Source organism: Peromyscus californicus, unplaced genomic scaffold (assembly GCF_007827085.1).
Source record: "Peromyscus californicus insignis strain IS unplaced genomic scaffold, ASM782708v3 Scaffold_17__1_contigs__length_78620276, whole genome shotgun sequence".
Classification (NCBI taxonomy): domain Eukaryota; kingdom Metazoa; phylum Chordata; class Mammalia; order Rodentia; family Cricetidae; genus Peromyscus; species Peromyscus californicus.
In genome coordinates this window covers 22,579,029-22,596,549 of record NW_026294469.1, presented here as the reverse complement: position 1 = coordinate 22,596,549, position 17,521 = coordinate 22,579,029, and the positions used below count along the sequence as shown (strand labels likewise).

General features: G+C 42.9%; 1 protein-coding gene across 2 annotated transcripts in view; it reads right to left on the bottom strand.

The window, feature by feature from the left end:
• Positions 1 to 14,622, bottom strand: part of Camk4 (calcium/calmodulin dependent protein kinase IV) — a 233,554-nt gene extending 218,932 nt beyond the window's left edge. Inside the window, exon 1 of one of the 2 annotated variants that reach the window (XM_052741806.1) lies at positions 14,178 to 14,622. In XM_052741806.1, coding sequence (XP_052597766.1) covers positions 14,178 to 14,332 — 155 coding nt within the window. In that variant the 5' untranslated portion in view covers positions 14,333 to 14,622. The remainder of the gene's footprint in view (positions 1 to 14,177) is intronic. The other variant, XM_052741808.1, reaches the window with a different exon arrangement.
• Between the last annotated feature and the right edge of the window lie 2,899 nt (positions 14,623 to 17,521).

Here is a 17,521-nt window from a genome sequence, read left to right as displayed (position 1 = left end):
AAGGACTGACTTGGTCGTGTGAATGAACGATGTGTAAACGACGGAGGTTCTCTGCCCGATGAGCAGACGCTCTGCTGGCAAAGAGGACAGGCCATTTACTGTAATCACACAAACACAGACGAGAACATAGAAACCGGTGTGACGGCGCTCCACCTGGGGAGTACGGCAACCGTTAAGGGCGACAGTCAAGAGAAGCACGTTTCAGGCCCTAGCTGTCTCGCGCGCACAGCACAGACATACAAAGCTCAGGACAGATCCACTCCGCCAAGGATGAAACGAACTGCTTCACAGTTCTGAACTTCGAGTTCCTCGTCCCTAAGACGGTGCCCGCGGCAATCATTCTGTGGTGGTGTCAGGAGTGTATGAAAGACAGTAGAATCAGGTCAAGGTCCTGGTTAACATCTCGTGTTGGGGATGAGAAAGACAAGTGGTGGTAAATAAGGCTAACAGGCAAGCTGAAGTCTGACTCCTGAAAAGACCTGGTGAGATACAAATCCTGCCCACATTCAACTTGGAATCGTCATCCTCTATTTCCTATCTACCACCCATCTAGGGAATGATATTTAGTCCACACAGCAGGCATGGCGCTACGTGTTTTACATATGTAGTCGAAGTTAGCTGTCATAGCAAGTCTGAATGCCCTACCACCCTTCTCTGACAGGTGACACTGAGGACCAGTTTTACGCCCAAAGAAGCATAATGTCAGGGAGCAACTTCATCCTGCTTGTCACTGTCTTGGTCCCTATCAGCAGTCCTCACCTACTCCACTGTCCAGGATCGTCTCTTGGAGCTGCGCCTCAGAGCCATCCTGAGTATTTGTCTATGCAACCATCCGCTTTGAGGATTCCCACTTCCGCCGGCCTGAGGTGAGGACCGCGCTCTCGAGCCAGACCTGCCACTCCACCTCCTCGGCACCTCTGTGTTTTATAGAGCAGTATTGGTTTTCTGGAACAGACTGGTAATCTCCCCGGATTTCCACTTCACTAAAAGGCACACACTAGAGCGAAAAGCTCTTGCTCATTGTGTTGTTAGCTCACCTCTGGCTACCGGCTGCATGCAATAAGAACAAGCTTATCTCATTGGATATTTTAATTAGCTTGTACGTTCACATCAAAGGAAGAAGGACAGGAGGGGTCCCCCAAGGAGCCACTGAAACTGTTTCTTCTACAAAAGAAATCTCTAGTGTTATCACTGAATACTCCAGACCAGACTGGTTTATTGAATTGTGTATTTTGAATTTGGTAATGGTCGATTTTCTCAGTGATTGTCCTGGCAGGGAGCTTTGGAAAGACTATATGAACCACTAGACAAAGCAAGTAGAAATATACTTACATCCTGATCAAGAATAAACTTGAGGTAGGAAGGGTTTGGGAGGAGTTGAGAGAGGAGTAGGTTGTATATGATCAAAATACATTGTATGCATGTATGAAATTATCAAAGAATAAAAATATTATATTAAAAAAGAACTTGAACCAATGCCATAATTAAAGAATGGCTTTGTATAGCTGTTAAGGTCCCAAATACCACAGACTCACTAAGTAACAACTGTCCCTTTAAGACCATGCAACAAGTAAGGAAGACCAAGCTAACAACTGCAAGATTCAGATCAAATGTCTCCATTGAACAACACACAGAACTTAAAGTAGGGAAAAGGCATTTAAATACTGTCTGCCTTGGAGGTGACACGAAATGTGTGAACATGATTATAAGTTTGCTCTCTCCTTCCCTCTGTATTCTGTCTATGGTCATGACATTAGACAGTCTGCTCTAATTCTCCTTTTATTTTTCAGAGAACAACTTTCATACCTGCTGAACTTTTCAGCCATAAAGCCTTGAAGCATGACTTATTGCGCAGGTGATGACCGTGTACTTATTAACAGCGTTAAGCTTAATATCCTGGTACTAATGCCTGCAATTCTCTAAGCACTGCTCAGGAACATTTCGGGCCAATATTCCTTGAGCTGGCTAAGCCAAGTGAGAGTAAAATTTTTCATGAATCAAGTCATTTAATCAACACCGAGGTTCTTGCAAGCAAATAAAAGAACCGCTTTCTCCTTTTATTTTGTTATCAAAACTTGACCATCGTTGTTGTTATTGAATTAATTTACCCTCCACCTGATATGCAAGCTGTATCCCTTCACTCCTTTTTTGTTTTCTTCTCTGTGTCTTTGATTACAATGGCAGTAAGTTCTTATCAAAACCCTTCATCGCGTGAAAAATGCTGAAGAAGCTCACATAGGCACCCACTTCCTCTTTCTGTACAAAAACACACCTTGCAAAATATTATTTCCTTTTTGTTGACATTTTGGTCTGTTGATGCACCTTAAATCCATTCTCCTAAAGTGGAGTGTTTTTAAATGCAAATTTATAATTCATCTCTTAGTCATCCAATAAAATGTTTGGGGGCATAGTTTCCCAAATTGCGTATACTATCTATCTATGATTGCCATGTATATGTAACTGAAATTTAATTTGCTTTCCAAAATATCTAAATGTTAAAAATAAAAGCAAAACTTAGAAAAAGAAGCAGATACATCTGTTAATACTTTATTATAATAGTCTGTTTTATCACACATCTCAAGACATGGATATCCCAACTTAGAGACCACTGCTTTACTTAATGATGTCTTACATAGTTCAACTGCAAAGCCTATTCAAAACAAGGAGTAAGTAATTCTATTTTATAAAAGATGGCTAATTTAGCAGCTGCGGAGATGCCTCAGTTAGTGAAGTCTCTGTCAGACAAGAAGGAGAACCTGAGTTTGGATCCATCCCCAGCATCTACATGGAAAAACCAGGTGTGGTCACCCAAGTTTATAGCCCACTGCTGGGGAAGTGGAGACGGACTGATTCTGGGAGTTCGCTCACCACCCAGTCTAACTGATTGGTGAGTGCCAGGTTCAGTGATAGACTCTCTTAAAAGATAGGGTGGAGTGTAATCAAGGCAGACATCTAAGATGCACATAGGCACATACACATACACACATACTTTTAAAAAAAAAGATTAGTTATTTGAAGAGGGTCTCAATATAAATGACCTTAATTAGGCCATCCTGAGTTGTACACATAGTATACAGAAGAATTATTTAATATACAGTTGGTTTATGTTAGTAAGTAGGAACAATTAAAATGTATTAGAGGTGGGAGTGGGGAGATGGCTCAGGAGTTAAGAGCACTGACTGCTCTTCCAGAGGACCTGAGTTCAAGTCTCAGCACCCACATGGTGGCTCACACCCATCTGTAACTCCCGTTCCATGGGATCTGATGCTCTCTTCTGGCCTCTACAGGCATCAGAAACACAGATGGTAGACAGACATATATGCTGACAAACACTTATATGCATAAAGTAAAATTTTTTTAATTAAAAAAAGAAAATAAATTGTTAGAGGTAAATATTTTATCAGTGGTTTATTCAGCATTTTATTATTTATCACATCAAATATAACAGAAAAGTGAGCACCTTGAACTCTATTTAATTATTATCTACAAGACAACTCTTTTTTGTTTGTTTGTTTGTTTGTTTGTTTGTTTTTTCAGGACAGGGTTTCCCTGTGTAACAGCCCTGGCTGTCCTGGAACTCACTCTGTAGACCAGGCTGGTCTTGAACTCAAGAGCTCTGCCTGCCTCTGCTCCAGAGTACTGGGATTAAAGGTGTGTGCCACCACCGCCACCTGGCCCAAACAAACTCCTATCAATAATCTTTGGATGAGAACCAATGGCTGTTTCTACTTACTAATATTTATTAACTATGGATTAAATCATCCTTCCATAAAAATTTACGTTAAGCACACGTTAAGTAAAGCTTTGTGGTTGCAACAGCTTTAGGTGAGGTAGCTTTGGTCGTCAGAATCAAAGAGAAGAAGCAGAAATGACAAAAATGGAGGGATGGAACCAGCCGATGGACTACCCAGGCAAGAGCAATCACTGCGGCCGCATCAGTGAGACTAGCAATAGAACATGCGTGCCTTCGAAAGTCTGTTTACACACTGAAAACTAATATTATGTTGGTGCTTTTAAAGTGAACAGGACATCCAACAAGGTTCCTTAAATGGATAAAGAGATTAGTGTCATTTTAACACCAAATCCTCATGTAACTGAAATGTTGAAACTTAGGTAGTTTGTGTAAGTCAGAAAACTACAAAGTCTAGCAACTTTTTGATTTTTCAGAGCATAACTTTTACACTTTGAAATTTTTTTTTTTTTTAATAACAAAGACTAGTTTGTGCAGCCAGGCATAGTGGTGCACGCCTTTAATCCCAACACTCGGAAGGCAGAAGTAGATGGATCTCTGTGAGTTCCAGGCCAGCCTGGTCTACACGTGAGTTCCAGGACAGTCAGGGCTGCACAGAGAAACCCTGTCTTGAAAAACAAAACAAAACAAGACTAATTTGTGCGGTGAACACTGCATGTGATTCACTGCAGTGTAACATTTCATTGGAACCAGAAACATGCATGCCCCCGTTCCCTCAGTAATGACTTCTGACACCTAACCCACATGTTCTGTTTCCCTTTCCTGGCTCCTTTAAGGTTTAGTTAACAGATCTCAACCCAATACTCGCCCCTTTCTTACCTAGTCACAGGTTATCGGGGATGTTTTAGCACATCTCTTTCTGTCTTTGCTTTTATTTTAAACTGTCTTGGTGAGATCTATCTTACACACTCCCATGTTTTATCCTTATGGGTTAATGACAAGTTCCGAGATCCATAAACTTTGCCAAGACCCCAACTACTTCTATGGCCACCCTTTTCCTCTTTCTCTACAATTTTTGTTTTCAGTTGCCAAATACTAACCCCGGTTTGGTCTGACACAATTTTCCCTCCCCCAGCTTTATCTGGCATTGTGATGTCCGTGCTTTGTGGATTTTGTAAAGTACAATGTGCATTGCCTTAGTTATTGCTATCAGAGAACACAATGACCAAAAGCAGGCTGGGAAGGAAGGGGCTTACATCATCTTACAACTATCAAGTCATACTCCATCACTGAGGGAAGTCAGAGCAAGAACTCAAGGCAGGAACCTGGAAGTAGGAACTGATGCAGACGCCATGGAGAGCTGCTACTTACTGGCTTGCTCCTCATGGCTTGCTCAACCTGCTTTCTTATAGCATTCAAGACCACTTACTCAGGGGTGGTACCATCACCTCATGGGATGGGCCCACCCACATCAATTGCTTATAGGCCAGTCTTACAGAGGAATTTTCTCGATTAAGATTTCTTCTTCTCAAATGACTCTAGCTTGTATCAAGTTGGGGGGAAAAAAAGAGAACCAGGACATACATCTTGAGGTTATTCTGCCCTTTTTGGGGTGTGTGTGCATGTTCTGTACCTAGAGTACTCTTTGCCAGGGGTATACATGTTAAATTCCTAGAGAAATTCAAAGTCTACCACACACCATTAAGACATCCCAAGCCGGGCGGTGGTGGCGCACGCCTTTAATCCCAGCACTCGGGAGGCAGAGCCAGGCGGATCTCTGTGAGTTCGAGGCCAGCCTGGACTACCAAGTGAGTCCCAGGAAAGGCGCAAAGCTACACAGAGAAACCCTGTCTCAAAAAACCAAAAAAAAAAAAAAAAAAAAAGACATCCCAAGCCACTCTGTAAGACAGATCACTGTTTAAAAGATTGCTATGGTTCTGCAGCTGAGCATGGTGGCACACACCTTGTCCTAGGACTCAGGAGGCAGAGGCAGGTGGATCTCTGAGTTCAAGGCCATTCTGGTCTACAGAGTGAGTTCCAGGACATATGGTTCTTATGTCTCTCTCTCTCTTTCAACTTCTTCCTTATGTTGGTTGTATAAAAGGTATATATTCACATATTGATAATTCTTATCATGAATAAGAGCAGTAAAAAGTAAAAGGCAAGATGTGCTTCGCATATATGAATTCTTTTATAAAAACAGGAAGCCTGCACTGTGGTACCACCAAAAGATTTGTAAACAAAATATGACTAAGTTCTGTAGTTACAATACATCAAAATGTACACAGAGAAACAGTACACCTGTAGTAGTGTTTAATTAGGTGCCTTTGTTTATGGTGCATAATTCATTAAATATCTATTTGGTAAATAAGAACATTAGAAAATATGAAATCAAAACTGGATCCACTTTGATAAAATCAATACCAAACCCAAAGTTGTAACTTCATTGACTCTGAATATTGAATATTTCCAAAGTAAAAGCCAATTTTGCCTTAGGAATGGCGTATATAAAATAAAGATGAATTGTTTCATTCTATTTGCAAGGAAACCAAAATTTACACAGCAGGAGCAGCAAAGGCCAATATATTAATATCCTATGCCTGTGCATACATGTGAAAACAACTAGCTGGACCCTGTTCCTTCCTATGTAGTAAGCCTTGTACAGCAAAAAGAAAGTTTAAACCTCACACAACATAAGAACCAAATTAATGATACATCCATTAGAATCTTTGACAACCCTCTCCAGCACTTATAGAATTTTAGTACACTTATAGAATATAACAGGTTATATAAAAATAATTTTATTTATTTATTCATTTATTTAACTCATGTCTATCATGAATTAGATTTATTGCTGCTGTCTGATTACCAGTAAAGCATGTACTTGAAAGACTTTCACTATGACAGCACACATGGCCAGCATATATTACCTAGGCCCTCATTATTCAAAAGGTCAGATCTCTAACCAAAATAACTTTAGGAGGCATAAAGGCATGGAATTAAACAGTAAGCAATCAAAACACATGGGCACCCTTCTCCTTTCAGCTGCTCAATCATTCTGGTTGCCTTCGCAAGAAAAAACTCTATTTGTGTACTATGGTTTAGTCCTGCTAATCTCCGACAATCTCTCTTCTAATGAAGGAAATGATCTTTGAGCCTGTGGCCTTCCACACACAAACACTGCTAGCCACAGTTTAATATTAAACGCTCTGCTTTGTTTCAATTTGCCTTTATAATTGCTTCTTAAGATATGATTTGAATTATTATTTCAATGTGGTAAAGATAAACATTCTTGCAAACAAATTCTGCAAGCAAAAAAAAAAAAAAGATTATTTAAACGAAAATACTCGGTAAGGTACAGACAGTGTACACTGGCAACAAGAGACTTATTGGTATCACACAGAAATGGGAGAAACTGTTGGTTGCAACTGATGCTCCTTGTTGCTTCTAAATGTCTATAAAACTCAAAGTTGTGCAAAAGACTAGCTTCAAGTTTCTAAGACAGGATTGTCAGTGTGGGAAGGAGGCCACATTTGACAATAAGGAGACACATTTTTGGTTATCACAACATGGGAGGAAGGTTTCTGCCAGTAGGTAGAGGCTAGAGACATTGCTAAACATCATGCAATGTGCACGATGGCCTTACAACAAAGAATAATATATCTGGCCCAGAATTAGAATGGAGCGCACGTTGAGAGTCCCTTTCCGTATTTTCACTGACCCATCCCTACAAATCACTTTTTGCCAAGACACTATTTTTTTCTTCGTTTGACCTCTGCCACTGACGATGACGGAAATCCTGATCTGAGAGCCATTTCCACTGACGACAACAGAAATCCTGATCTGAGCCATTCTCTATTTTACGCCAGCCACAGCTATGACGGTCCATTTGCAGTCGGAACGAAGACAATGGACCTTATCGAAGGGTCCGTGTTCTCTATGCATTAATTCTATGCCATGCACACACTTGGACTTCACTTCCTAATGGAGCCTCTGGAGCCATCCATCTGCAGATGCTCTAGTAACTAAGTATAAGAAAAGACATCCAAGCTAAAGATTAATAGAAATTACAGCAAAGATTTCACTCTTTAGATTTCAAGAAAAGCCAATCTTTGTCCTGTATGATACGGTTCCTTGACTCAGTTAAATAACAATATTTTTCATAATAAATCTAACCGTGGGACTTTAAAAAGTCAACATTCTTTTTAATACTTATCTTCCTCCAGAGTGGGTTTTTTTTTTAACCAAAAACTACTTCTCAGCCAGTGAAAATAAAATGAATAAATAGCAAGGAAGAAGAAAAGACATAAACCAAAAGATGAAGAAGCAGTGGTTGAAACACTCAATACTTTGTTTTCACATGCATTGCTACAAACACACAGTCCACATGCACATGTGAGGGTAAACCGTTCACAAGAAAAGTCTTTGAAGTTGTTTTGTGGTTCCTCTCCTCTCTTCTCCCTTCACCTCATCTCCAGAAAGGGTTAAAGGCAGACAACACCTGCGTCGGTGTTTTAACCTCAGCCAGTAACAGTTTTCAAAGCGTGTTCTTAAAAGCCGAGATCCTATCACAGCCTTCAACTGACTTAAGGCTCTGTACAAGGAGTTCATTGCCAAACACTTCAGAGGTTGAAATCGCCCAGAAAGCAGCTCATGCCCTCAAAGTCATCCTGACTGAACTCCTAAGTCTTATCTTCCTGTGGTGAGTGATGGTGCAGGTGAAACTGAATCCTCTTCAGTTCAGAACCACAGAAGACGGCCAAGAGAAATGTGCCATGCTGTCAGTGGCGGGTGGGGGAGTCCTCACCAACACTACCACTGTGGAGAAGGAAGCCGAAGCTGGGTGGGAGGGGGTCTTGATTATAGACAGTTTAAGGGGAAAGATAACATAACTTTTCCTTCTTCCTAAAAGCACTAGAATGAAGCCCCATCACAACCAAAAGGGTTGTGGCACAGGCCTGTAATTCCTGTCCTCAAGAGGCAGAAGCCAGAGGGTATTGAATTGCACACTAGCATTGACTTGTTTCACAAACAAATACCAAGAAGAACCAAGACTGAAAAGAAAAGCGGGGGAGAGAGAGAATTTAAAAAGAGGATACATCCATGTCTGATCTGCTTCATTACCCTGAGTCAGTCTCTTTTTAAAATTCTTTAGATACATTTGTGTATTTACTGGAGGAGGAGCATTTGGGCCATGGCAAGCTCATGGAGATCAGAAAGACAACTTCCGGGAGTCTGTTCTCTCCCTCCACTGTGTACATCCCAAGGAGAGGACTCAGACTGTCAGGTTTTACAGCAAGGACCTTTACCCACTGAGTGTCTCCTCAGTCCCTTGAGTCATTCTCTTTAAAATCATTTGCTGAACAGGTGCTAAGTGCAATGCACCATGCTAGACAATGACTATGTAACTGTCCAAAGGGCAAACTCATGGAGTCTGCCTTCTGGAAGCCAAGTCAGTATTCTTGCAAAGAGCCTATACAACATGAGCTTCTATTCTCCCATTTGGTGTCACACCTTGCTCCTGAGCTGACTAAGAATCAATTTTATGGAGAAATTCAGAATCACACTAAAAACCCAAATGAGAAGGAACATGTGAGCACCAAAGAGGCTAAACCATCAGAGCAGAATGTAAAACAGATCAGCTGCCAGCGGCATGCAACAAATGGGCTGTGTAGCCCTGAAAGATGGTGTAAGGAGAAAGCCTGGAACTTGAGAAGTATTAGCCAAGATAATACCCAAGAAGGTGGTTGGCAAAAGAGAAAGAAGGAAGAAGGAAAAAAGAAAAAAGACAGTCTGATGCCTCCCCAACCATAGTGTAGACTAAACTGTCCCCTAAAGATTCATATGCTGATAAAACCATGAATGTATATCTGGGGTGAAAGTAGCAGTAAAACTTTCCAGGGGAACAAAGGAAACTAATGGGAATGCAGATTGAGAAAGGAGAGTAGAGGAATATAGGGGACATGCTCAATGAAATATATATATATGAAAATAATCTTACATAGCACAGTAACATGTACAAATTAGCAGTTCATATGTTGAAACCTATCCTCAGGTATGGCAGCTGGAATATGGTCTTTGGGAAGAGGTTATGCTTAGAATCAACTCCTGAAGATGGAGCTCTCAAGACAGGATAAATGATCTTATGAGAAGAGGCACCAAGGAGCTTAGAGAAATTGTTTTAATATATATTATTACATATGTTAGAATATTATACACACACACACATATATATATCCTCTTCCTTTCTATCTTCTGAGAACAGAGCAGAAGATGGCAAGGCAGGAAGAAAGCTCTCATTGGGGTAAATAAATTAGCCAGCATCTTGGTTTTGAACCCCTATCCTCCAGATCTATGAAAAACAAACGTTTGTGGTTTAAGTCACCCAGGGATTTTGTTGTTGACGTCCAAGCAAACAGAGCTAAGACAATCGAAGAGCACTGGCTGGAGCGCTTCTAGAGAAGACCCACTTGTGGTTCCTCACAAGAAGCATTTGCTGGGCCAGAGTTCACAGTCACTGTTAGAACACAGCTCTTTCACTCTCCAAGTTCCTTCCCTCCACACTTACGCTTCCCCTGGCACAGGCTCCCTTTCTCAGCTAGTTCAGACTCCAGGGTGCCCAGTGGATCTTTTGCAGACACCAGTGTTTTCTCAAAATTTTGGAAGGGAAAATCTAATAAGGACTTGGAGGCAAGGAAAGAAGAATTTTTCTCCACAGAGCTCTGCCAAACGGACACTGCTCAGGGCAACGTTGCCAAATGGTCTCCAAGACACTATGTTAAAGGACTCTGCCTCATAGTTTAATCTGGCATGCTCATATTTATGTCCAAAAATACCATTTTCTAACTGAGCCACAACTTGTGAGCAGGAAGTCAGACCACATGAGTTCAGCAAATATTCTGAATAAAATAGAACACAATGAAATAATATAAAACATAAAATACTGGAATATATTGCTGACAGTAAGAGTAAGCATTATTTGGTGAAATTGTTTCTATTCTACGCAAATGGCCACACAGCTCACTATTTAAAATAGATTTGTATCCTAAACAATAATAGATACAACTGGATAAGACAGACAGACAGATAGATAACTGAGTTGCCACAGAAACACATTTTTTTTTAAATAATGAATTTAGTCTGGTGGGGTCCTAAAGGTCACAAACCTAAAGCAACTAGAGAAAAACATGCAGAACAATTTAACACATTGGTTTTTTTTTAAGTCAGGTGGTCTAATATTTGGTTTTCTGGATTTGGATGTTTGGGAACCAGCTGAGTTCATTAGAAACATCCCTCCAATATGGCACAACAAGTCTAAACAAAAGACAGATCCAACTGAAATCAGGATGTGGGTTTGGGTCCACAAGGCCAAACCCTCACCACAGAGCAGGGCAAGCCAAATCTTGCCTTCCCATTCACCAAACCACTGAGAGGAATGTAAGTCAGAGGCAAGCTCTCTGCTCCATTAGAAAAGCCTTGAGAAAGCCAGTCTCTCAAATCACTGGGCAGAAGACCAACTGCTCTCTAGGTGTGGATCCCTGCATAGGATCGTGGCTAGCTCATATTTTTAAGTAGCTTTGTTGATACATTGTGACTTTTGTAAACTTAACAAGCTCTATAAATACCAAAATATTTTCAATTTTGATTTTAGGGGAAAAAAAATTGGCTTGCCTGACACTTTCAAATAACTCATTCTTAGGCCTACACACACCACCAAAAAAAAGTTAATCTCTTAACAGCCATCTTGTGCTGGATGGCTACAAATGGATCATCTGTCAATGCCTGCTTTCTATAAGCACTGTCCAGGGCAGTAGTTCTCAACCTGTGGGCTGTGGCCCCTTTGGGGGATGGGGGGGTCACATATCAGATATTTACATGACAATTCATAACAGTAGTAAAACTGCAGTTATGAAGTAGCAATGGAAAGAATTTTATGGTTGGGGTCACCACAACATGACAAACTATATCACAGGGTCACAAGCATTAGGAAGGTTGAGAACCACTGGTCCAGGGGCTTCAGGTTTTCACAGCTTCAGGAATTTAACTCCACTTGACTTTCCAGACACACTCTTGGGGTATATCGTCCATGTGGCCTTGACTTTAACTTTCTTGAAATCAGGAGTCACCAGTCTGTAACAGACACTTTTAGGAGATGAAAAAAGAAATCTCCAATTCATCTAAAGGGGAGTGTCTACACTGAACCAATCCACCTAAAGGGGGCTGTCCACACTGTGACACTAACCACAGTGGCCCCTCGCAGCACTAGAATGTTGCTGGCCGAGCATCATACTGACAACTGAGCATGAAAGAATCAAGTGTTTTGGCTTTGGAGTCACCTCTGGCCCCAGATTTGGCCCAAAACGGAAAGAAAAATCTTGAGATCCATTCAGGTGAGCTGAAATTGATAACTAGTGCAGAGAGCAAGCAGATCTTTGTGGTTCCGTGTGTACAAAAGTCCTGCAGCTTCCTAGCTCTATAGATCCTTAATAATTACAGCCGGCTCATGCTTTAGGTGTATTACATTGAAAAAATAACTTAGACTATGAAGTGAAAATATCTATCGATCCTAACCACATGCTGTGAGCTCACTGCTCACCAACACTGCCATCTACAGAGAACACACCCAGCATTGGCCACTGCTGCTGGAGAGGAGACCGGAAGTGCAACTTTTAGTGGTTATGGTTTCCTTCTTAAAAATGTGTGAATCTGGGGACTGTAGGGTAGCAAAAAGATGATCTGGCAAGGCAAGTCTCAGCAGCTTATAGTACGTTTATAAGTACAACCCCAAAGGAACGCAAACTGTAGGGCCAGAGCAAAACCAAGCAAACTTCCAAAACTGCTTCCCTGTGAGATCCACTATCACATGTATGTATGTGTCCGCTTGGAAGTTTGTTTGTTTGTTTTTTTTTCTCCTATAAATTCTCCCACTTCTCAAATCAGAGTGTTTGATGTGATGTCAAAGCTTATTTGTGTAATTAGTAAGTGGGAATGTGTTACGGGCTCCTGGGTTGTTGCTCAGATGGGCTGTGGGGCCATCCCCCTCAGCTGCAGCCGGCACTTCCTCCCTACCTGGCAACTTCTAAAGCACCGAGTTACCAATTTTAAGTAGATTATCTCTTTAATCAGAAGTTTATACCACAACGCTGCAGCACATCACACAAGTGTGATTTCTTGAACCCCCCCAAAAAATATCAATTGCTATCTCACTTCAGTCTTCCACTGCCTTCAGATGAACACCCAGAAACATGACTCAAAATTGGACATGGACATTTGCATTCCTCAATGCTCAAATAGCTTGAGAATTTTTAAACAGTAAGAAAAATAAATGAATTGCCTTTCAAAAGTTTTACCTTTTTACACACCACTTGTATTCAGTAAAGGCAACTTAGAGGAAGCAAATCCTTCCCACTAAGCACGAACACCCAGAATCCAGTGTCATCGTCTCTTAACAGCATCAATAAAATTAAAAAACTGTTAGATAAACTGCTACCAGCAAAGGAAGAATGAAAATTAAACTGCGGGGGGTGGGGGGGAGTTAGAACTTGGCAACAGTTGAAATGGTGTTCAGATTTCCTCTGATGGAAGCTCTGCACTTAAACAGTACTGAAAACAAGTCTCCTTACGTGCATATGGACAAGAGAAAAGACGTGAGGGACAGGAGAGGGAAATAATTTTCAGTGGATAAAGATCTGAGAACATACGGAACCCATCTCAAGGTAAGACTGCTACCTGTTTAGATCTTCAGAGAGGGCATGAGGGGGCGCATCTGCTTTCCCAACGGGATGGCTTTTTTGCATACACGATTTAAACAAACCACTCCAGCACATGAAAGAAGAGCCTCAGACCTCTTCTCACTAATTACCCCTGCCTGGCCCTCATGAGCTGCTTCCTCTTTAAAGCCCCACTACTTCATTACTCTGCCTTTAACTCTCCTAAATGATTCATTCTCGCCTTCTCCTGAGCACACGCTGCAGGGAAGCTAGTATTTAGGTTAAATTTCTAGTGCCACTTGCTTTGGAGAGCTTGGTGAGGGGAAGCAGGAAGAATCTAATTTAATAATTCCATCACGATGTAGAGGGGGTACACTGCAGTCCCCAACCCAAAACTAACTAGACACACAAGTCGCTCTCACAAACTATAATCTGAGCAAAGACACTAATTAGGAAAGCAGAGTCCACGTGCGGTGAGAGATATCACCCAAGTGGCAGCCAGTTCCACGCTGGGAGGGCGGGAGAGTCTGGCGGATGCTCGCAGCTGCACCGGCCTAGGCGCTCTGGGGAGAGCCTGGTTGCCTCGTACTAGAGACTCAGCTCTTGCCCAGACACTGCCTAGGCAGGGGAGAGATTAAAGGCAGAGGAGGCTAGTCCGACACCCTCACTCTCGGGAGGTGTCGCAGCCAGAGGGACAACTAGCGTGCACGCTGCAGGCGTTCCCAGCCCCAGCCCGCGCCTCCACGCTCCGCCTGGTTCAGCGCCCCTCGTCTTACCGTCCCAGCTCTGACTCCACCTCGAAGAAATTGCTCAGAGCATCCCGGTTGGAGCCGTCGATCCAGTAATCCGGAACGAGGTTCCCAGACCCCGGGCCACTGCCGGTGACCGAGGAGCAGGACGAGGAACAGGAGGGCACCGTGACTTTCAGCATCTTCGCCGCGGGACTCCGGAAGCCGCCGCCGCTGCCCGAGCTGGAGCCGCCAGCCGCCGCTGCCGCCGCCGCCTGCAACACTGGAGCGAGAGGAGGCGTCCTTCAGCGCGCACACGCCCACCGCCGCGCCGGGCTGCGGCTCGCCTCCGCGCTCGGGAGCGGGAGCGAGGGCGGGCGGAGAGGCTGAGACCGAGAGCACCGGTGCAAGGGAACCCGGAGCCACCGGCAGCCGGCAGAGACCAGGCGGAGGGCGCCGCAGAGCTCAGGCGCCCTCCCCCTCGCTCCCGCCGCCCCACCTCCGCGCCTCCCTCCCGCCTGCCCTGCCAGCCCCCTCCCTGTGCTCCTCTCCCAGGCGGTGGCTGCCGCCGGCCACCTATCATAGCCTTTGCAAATCCAGGAGCTTGGGGAAGACACTAGGACCCCGGGCATGCATCTTGCTGCACGCCCTCCGGCAGGAGCCGGCAGCCTAGAAGGAGACCGCTCTGTCGGAGGCGAGCTCCGCGAGTGGAGGCCACCAAGTGCATGGTGAGAAAGGAACCTGGTCATTGTTGGCGAAACTCATGTTTCCTGGAGCGGGGCTCGAAGCGGGCGAGTCCCTTCCACCTTGCACCAGCTAGCCAGCCACCCCTTGCTGGTCCCTATGTCAGAGCTTGTATGGATGATGGAGGAGGGTGTCCTATGGTTGCCAGCTCCTGGCAGGCCTTCTCTGCTGGAACTCAGTGCACACTGGAGACGGAAGGGCCTAGGTCCATGCTGACCTGACTCACCTTTGAGTGAAGTCTTCAATTTGTCATCGCTGCTGGTGACACTGTCGCCTCTGACTCTGCTGGAACTCCTAAAAGGGCACACACTTGGCTATGTCTAGTTCAATTTCAGCATCTGAAGGCCAGCAGCTGAAAGGGCTCAAAGAAAGGCCCCTGAGAAGCCAACGGGGCGAACCTGCCTTGAGGCAGGACCTGTCACCATTCTTGACAGAGAAGGTTGCTACAGTTAAGAGCTTTTTTCTTCCCACGAGCTGTACCCCATCATAAGCATTCTAATGTCCATCCATCATCTGCCATGGCGATTTTAAGTACTGGTTGAAGAGATACCTTTGGGCTTTATTTCTTCTCAGATTTCAACAAAGATAAACAATTAGTTGTTACGTTGTAATGTGTGTGTGTGTGTGTGTGTGTGTGTGTGTGTGTGTGTGTGTGTGTGCAATAGTTACTACCACATCTGATTTCCAGATTTTTTCTATCTTTTCCCCAATGTGCACTAAACTCTTCTCAGCAAATCTCCATTCCCGAAAGCATCCGTCACAAATACGTTCCAATATTTCCCTCTAATTTGTTGAGATAGTGCTTACATACTGGTGAGATTTCCACCGCCAAAACAAAACAGTCAATTGTAATTGGAGTGTTTGCCCTAGTTGATAGGAAATGAAAACTCAATGCAGAACTATTCCTTGGGGGTGATGATGGTGAGCAAATGCTCAAAATACAACGCTCTACAAGTAGCATATATGTGAAAGGTTGATTCCAGGTCCAGCACATAACTGAGTTTTTTGTTGAGAGACTGAAAACACACCGCTTCGCTAAATCTTCATGTGAACATATCAAGCTCATAAACAAAGCAAGATAAATGTTGTCAAAATTCTGGTGCTCACGGAGTAAGTTTCCCTTAGCTGGCAGTGATGGTTGGAAAGACAGGCATGACGTCGTTGCTAGGCTATTCGTCATCACAGCTCTTTGAGGCAAGCGCCTCAGAGGCAGCCGTGGCTGTAAATGCGTGTCTGCTGTAAACTACTTTACAACGTGGATCCAAAGCAAGTACACCACATTGAAGATATGGTGACCCCATTGTGTCCTGAATTTTTTAAAACAATGGTTGGAGAAAGAGCCCATGCGTGGTATAGAGGTGCTCATAGGAATGATATTTACATTTGTCACAAACTTAGTCATTTGTCTCCTATTCTTTCCACGAATAACTTTTAGGGGGAAAATGCAACAAAGTAAAGTTTAACAAGAGTACCTCATTACACCCTTGTTTGAAGCTTCACTGCCTGTGTTTTCAGTTACCTGCAGCAAACTGAAGTGTGAAAATATTAGATGGGAAATTCCAGAAATGAACAGTTTGGACGTTTTAAATTCTCTATTGTACTAGACGGCACGATGAACTCTGTGCTATGCTACTCTGGCCTAACCAAGATATGAATCACTCTTTTGCCCAGTGGATCCTCCCGCTATATGCTGCTCTCATCATAGCTCAACAGTGTCTTGTACTGGGAAAAAGAGAATTGATGCAGAGTTCAGAGCTACCTGTGGCTTCAGGCATCCACTGGAAGTCTTGGAACGTATGCTTCGTGGAAGGCAGTGGGAGGTGATGTATTTTGTTTAATCCTTGAAGCTCCCTTTTTCATTTTTGACAGATGAATATGAAATAGTATTATTTTAAAGCAAGTGAAACAAAGATTAAATACGTGAAATTTATCATTTTTGGTAAGTCTTGACTAAAATGAAAAACAGAAATAGAAATAAATCAGAAGAACTACTGTTAACTAAACCTTGACCGTACAGACAAACAATAATAGACTCAGATTTTGAAGACCTGGAATCCAGACTTGGAGGAGAAACAGCTCATAAGAAAAATCCAATTCTTACCACGGGAGATCAAGAAATGCTTTGGAGCAGGAAACAGAGAACAAGACATTGGACGGATGTGTTTAAAGGCATTCTATGGCCCTGACATGCCTAGCCATTCCAAACACACCATCTCCAAAGCCTAAAAGAAAACAACAGATCTGATTCTGTAAATATTGAACAAGGTTAAAGTTTTGTTTTAGGTCGGATGACACAGCTGATTCCATACTCAAAACAGAAATTAAGTTGAATTCTGGGGATTCAGCATGTGACACATATACCTGTACTCTCATGAGATGCTGACATATTATTGTCTTATATGTTTCCTGTCCCCATCCATACAGAGACTAGATGATTCTTCACTGGAAAATAGAACAATACAAGGTCATTGAGAACTGCAAGACCAGTAACTGGGGTATTGCCAACAAAACAGCCTGACTTCCGTTCACTTTCAGTCTGAGAAATCAAAGTAAGAGCCTTTACGTGGTAAAATAACATAGTAGGTAGTGCTCTACCACTGAGCTACATGGCCACTCCTTATGATTTCTATGAATCATCCACCATTAAA